The sequence below is a fragment of the Acipenser ruthenus genome, chromosome 13, assembly GCF_902713425.1.
Source record: "Acipenser ruthenus chromosome 13, fAciRut3.2 maternal haplotype, whole genome shotgun sequence".
In the NCBI taxonomy this organism is placed as follows: Eukaryota; Metazoa; Chordata; class Actinopteri; order Acipenseriformes; family Acipenseridae; genus Acipenser; species Acipenser ruthenus.
In genome coordinates this window covers 2870509-2876508 of record NC_081201.1, presented here as the reverse complement: position 1 = coordinate 2876508, position 6000 = coordinate 2870509, and the positions used below count along the sequence as shown (strand labels likewise).

At 38.1% G+C, this 6000-nt stretch overlaps 1 protein-coding gene across 2 annotated transcripts in view; it reads left to right on the top strand.

The window, feature by feature from the left end:
• The first annotated feature begins 2634 nt into the window (after positions 1 to 2634).
• The window catches only part of LOC117417757 (protein sidekick-1-like), a 251634-nt gene continuing 248268 nt past the window's right edge, over positions 2635 to 6000 (top strand). For both annotated transcript variants that reach the window (XM_059035447.1, XM_059035446.1), the window contains exons 1-2: positions 2635 to 2968; positions 3255 to 4515. In XM_059035447.1, coding sequence (XP_058891430.1) covers positions 3738 to 4515 — 778 coding nt within the window. In that variant the 5' untranslated portion in view covers positions 2635 to 2968; positions 3255 to 3737. The remainder of the gene's footprint in view (positions 2969 to 3254; positions 4516 to 6000) is intronic.

The window sequence follows — 6000 nt, the reverse complement described above, 5'->3', positions numbered from 1 at the left end:
GAAAACACAAAAACGAAACTGCTAAAATGATGTGCATACAGCTGCCACTCAATTATCCAAAACCGATTATCCAAACAAAGTGCATGTCTCCTTATACAGATAAGTATATTCAATGCAACTTTAAGTTATACAAAAAATGTTGCCAAAGCAATTTGGAGAATAAGAGTGTTCAAAAGAAAAACAACCACCAACTCTGCAGTGATGCACAGAACAGAGTATAGTTTCTAGAAAATAGAATGTTGAGTGTTGATTCCAATTATAATTGCAAACTAAATTGGTTTTAGAAGATAGTTATTTTAATTATGTGTTTAATGGTACTGATGAACGATGAACCTCAGAGAGCTTAAATTAAAACGATAATTTCAATGCAAACAAATTATAATACAAAATAACCCTTTTTTATTTACATTTTTCAATCTGTGCAATACTTGCATATGCATACAACATTTTATATTGTGTTGACAAGGCATGTTATTGTAGGTACACTATATTGTTAATAAAATATGTAGCTTAAAAGCTTTAACAGTAAAATATCTTAAATACAATATTTGTATTACCAATACCCCATCCATAAAAACTTTTAACACACACCTTCCTCTGGTGGGTAGTACAAACCAAACTTGCTTAACCTTGACACGGATCATCAGTACCCATGACCTATTAAAAGAAAAAAATGGTTATGACTCTAAAACTTGCTGTGCTAAGGCATTAGAACACACCCAGTTTACTAGCACTATAAGAATGAAGGTCACCTCTCAGTATCATTTAATCTTAAAATGGCATTAAATGATCAACACCATGCACATGTCTCATGAGACAGCTCTCAGGTGCTGACCAAAACACTTTCACTGATTCCCAAGGGAAACCTTACACTGACCCCCATAATAATAGAGATCCAGTTGTTACTGTAAACAACTCGCTCTATAAATGGCTATAGGCTGCTTACATTAAACGTTAACACGCCAGTGAATGCGTTACATCACTAATGCTTCGTGTGACAGCAAATGGGTAGTATCTGTTAATTAATTATGTATTTATCTTTTCAACTAATGCTTAAAACACAGCATATATATATATATATATATATATATATATATGAATTGGTTAAAATCTCATCATCGCAGCCAAAATAGATTGAACTATTGCCCTGACATCCTTACGTCAGGCAAGCAATATTCTCTGTCTGTCATGTGATTGGTTCACATCACTGTTAGTCCCGCCCCTTTGTAAAGGAACGCCCTTCTCCCCTGCACTCATAACAAGAGAAAATGGCTGAACAACGAGTCTGTGATTTAACACAAAATTTAATTAAAAACCATACTACAAAAGAAAGATGGTGCTTAAAACATCACCATCAATGTTTTCTGACTCGACGATGTAAACAAATATGACAGCCGGGATATAAAGTGGATTATATATATATATATATATATATATATATATATATATATATATATATATGTAGCGATCTTGGTTTCCGCAGGCAGGCGCATCACACAGGGTGAATCAATCCACACACAGACGCATACCCATTATACTGATAATGATACTGTTTAGGTACAGTATTTAAAATCCCCCGCGGTGATGTCATAGGCAACACGTTGTTACAATTTATGTTACCAGCGCATTGACTCATGTAACAAGAGCTTAAAGCATGGCGCCGATACCGCTGTACAAAAGAGCCGGCTCCTTTGCAAGGAGCGTATATCGGGCTTATGTCTTTGTATGTGATTACGTCACCTACCAGCCCTGCTGCTGCCTAGTCCCGTGCATGCTACACTATATATATATATATATATATATATATATATATATATATATATATATGTGTGTGTGTGTGTAGGTATGCTGTACCAGCTATATATAAACAAAAATATAAAGTTGTATTTACTATCCAACCTTGCCTGGCTTATTTTCTTGACTAATTCATCATATAAAATATGTACTGCAGACTCAGCCATAGTGGAAAATTCAATACCCTTGAATGACTATTGTTACCTCTAGGGTGCAGCCTGGGGCTTCGGGCATTATAGCCCCCTCCCCTGTTAATAACAATACTAGTCTTCCTATACCTCCTTTGCAGTACATATTTACTATATATATATATATATATATATATATATATATATCACCGTTGAATCCACCCCTTAAACAGTAATTAAATTAAACGTAATTAAATTTTACTTTTGTAGTTCTTAAGTGAAAGGTTCCTATTGATTCTAGATTCACTTTAATATAGAAAGACACCACCCAAAATGACGCAATTACGTAGAATATGCAGTAGATTTGTTTTGTAAGGGGTTGCGTAGATTTTATGTGGGTATAATTTTTAAGTGACTGAAATCACTAACCGAAAAACCGACAAGTGGGTGGGCTACTATTGTATTTATTGAATGAAGCGTTTTTATTTTGGAGGGCAAGTCTGCCACTTTTCAAAACTTTTTTTTTTTTTAAATTATATTAGCTTGTTGCCATGCAGTAGAAACTTTTTGTTTGCATAATTATCCAAAACATAAAGAAAACAAAGTACAACACGCTTGACAGGCATTTTCACTGACAGTTTAACAAGTTTTCAACTTTTTCAACGCGTGGGTCTAGGAGAGGGGAGTTCTGTATTCTGCAATCCGTACTGGAGTTATCCCTACAATCCCGCCTTCCATCTCTATCCAAAGAGAATGCACAGGGCGGGTCTATCGCCAAAGAAAAACCCCACTGACCAATGAGCTGCCAGGGGCGGGACGGGTTTGTTGTGAATGGAAGTTAGTGTTTCTCATTTCATGGTGGGTGAGTCGCCGGCTCTCTCACAAAGGAGCTTGTGCTTAATGTTTGTACGCAAAATGTTGTTTTAAAAACAGAACGCAATTGTAACAAAAACAAACATTAATATTCATTCTGTTTGTTTGGACTAACGTGGCTGGATTTTTTTTTTAATCTTTTTTTTTTTTCTTCTCGTCAGCAGGTGGATGAGGTAAGTTGAATAATAAAAAAAAGTGTCGCGAGGAGTGCTTAAACTTTGCAACAATTTCTATATTTCGATGTCTGGTAGTTGTTTTATTTTGACCGATTTAAAAAAAACAAAACATTTATATTATACAGATATGTCTAACTGTTTAAGAACTGATGTGGCAGGCAGATCTGAACTGTACAGCGCAGCTGACAACGGAAGTACAGCAGGTTCATTTAGCTCTTGTGTCGGTACCACTAAGACTACTGTGTCATGTATGTGTTATTTTACATTACTTTTCTTCTTGTAGGCGGTTTAACCAACTCGGGCAACTGCTGTGATTTATTTACTGGCGGGCAAATCTGTGGATTTAAATATATTTCAACGAGGTAATCGGGAATGTGAACTGGACTTAAAGACGATGATTCTGAAGTAAACAACTTGGATTTTAATTGTGCACTGATTTTAAAATCTGTTTGGCTTCTGAATTAAAAATTACAAACCGGCCGTGCTGCAGACTGAAAGTTTTCAATCTGTCACAGCAAAGCCTTTCAAGGCATGTTGTGATTTCAGTGACTAATAAACAAGGCGACTGGACTGAGTCACCACTGATAATGAAGGATACTGTTTAGGTACAGTTTTTTTTTTTTTTTAGTGGTTATTAAAAATACTCTTTGCAGCTCAAAAACGCACCGATAGAATATCATCTTTGATGAAAATACATGCACGGACAAATGCATTAGCGAGCTATTTTGCTACACAATAAAATCAAATAAATAAACACAGATTTCACATGGAAGAAGTACGCCAAAACAGCACCTCTGTAATGAATGAACGGCAGGACGACCGGATCCACGACGAACCGCTCAGCAATCGGTCGCATTCACCTACTGCCAGATATAAAGAGGGTCTGTTTCTGAGCGCGCAAGATGACCTGTGTCTAATGAATCAACACCCCAGCGGTTTAAACAAAATGGACAATTGCTCCTGTAGAAGCGAATATGAACTGTGTGCTGACAGACCGAGGGACGCTGGCAGTAGTTTGTACGCCGAGAAAGCACAAGTCACCGAGCGTGTGGATCGCTACTACCTATACAAACTGGTCAATAGTCGGGCTGCAGGAATGCGGTGCAGCGGATTGCGGAAGGGCCACACAATTACAATGGACAAGACAGACTGCGTCTTTAGCAGCCGGGTGACCACTGGTAGCACTAGAGCAGGATCACGGGGCAGGTGGGGTGCTTTCATTGATAATGAGGATAGCTCCGACCTAAACGTTTTAAGCGGGGGTACCTGTCAATATCAAGCCAAAGCAGGAGAGGGGGACATGGATTGCAAGGCGTCTTATTGTTACCAAAGAAGTGGGGAAATAAAACGGCGTTTGAATCTCGCCAGTAAGGAAACAGGCGGCCAGTCTGCGGATAAAAAGACTGCTAAAGAGTTTACAGGTGGACAACCAGCACACCGCAGTTTCTCCGTTCAGAATCGAAGGAGAAAGTTTACATTAAGTGTATGGAGTTGGTGGGCGTTCCTGGTTTTTCATACCCACGTGTTGAAAGCGGCGGCACAAGGTAAGTCCAACAGAACACAGCATGTTGACGTGATTTTGTGTGATGTGTCTGTATTGACACACACTGCATAGCTTTAAGGGTGGCATTCCCCGAGTCTGCAAGAGGCAAATTATATTCTGTGTACACGTGAGAGCATTGATTTGAACGTTCACGTTTATTATTATAAGCATTTATTCAACCGTATTGTTGTGAAAAATGTGAAATCGAAAACAAAAATGGTAAGCATGCTTTGAATGTGTTAGTATAATATATAGTTTTATTTTATTTATTTATTTACAAATGCAGTTTACAGTGTAATTGGGTACGTTTAACCATATATCTCCTCCTGAAGTATCCTTTATATATATGAAGCCGAAAAAGCCATCATTATGGTGGGCTGGTAACAAAACTGTTTATTCAGTGCTGCTCCCAGTATTGGCAAAGTAGTGAGACATCTCTCTAACAACTGTAAGCTTGAGAGGTATGATTGCTAGCGGTCGTTACGGTGCAGCCCAGCTCAAACACTTATTCCACATGCCACTGACATTTAGTAACAGAGCTGTGTGCTTTACTTTAGGACTGAATGTCCAGTGACTGAAAAGCGGGTTACTGGAATTAGGCTTTAGAACTCGTGAAAGCGGGACCAATAAGGGCAGCTCGTGGGGAACAAACCAGGCAATGCGCTCATTAGCAGCGTTTTTACAACCTCTTCAGCAACGTGTTTGAAAGTTCCCAGCAACAGCAGCCACATCTCATCTCTGCTAATGACATTTTCTTTGTGTCTCAATTCAGTGATACCTTTCATTTTTTAAATTTTTTTTAAATTTAATTTGAAAAATTGAAAAGCACAAGTACTGAAGTATTGTACTACTACTACAGTGATGGAAATACGACTCTAATTGAATAGCAGTTTCATCCATTCCAGGTTTTACTACGAGCTTGATTAGCCACAGTGTATAGGTAACAAGTTCAGGTGTGTCTTATTAAACTGCGAAACGCAACATTTAGTTCTAATGGATTAAATCAAGTATTTTAAACATAGATATCAAACAAAAATACAGATCATAGATTCATGATAAGCTTTCATTATGAAAGTGTCAAAATGAAAACAGTATGACCTCCCTGAGCATTAACACAATCCTGGCAGCGTTGATGCATAGACCTGATCAGCCTCTGGATAAACTGCGGTAGCATCTGGATAGACTGCTGTGGGATGGGCCTCTTCAGAAATGTGTACAGTTATGGGTTTTGTAGTACAGTTCATAAAGTACTCGACCTTCGGTCTCGTAATTTATTTAGTCACAGAAACCCTAGATGTAATTATTTTCCTGTAACTCAATGAAGCTCATCTATTATTCTATATATATCTATATCTAGATCTATATCTGTCTATCTAGCTATCTCTATCGATCTAGTGTGGAGTAGTGGTTAGGGCTCTGGACTCTTGACCGGAGGGTTGTGGGTTCAATCCCCGGTGGGGGACACTGCTGCTGTACCCTTGAGCAA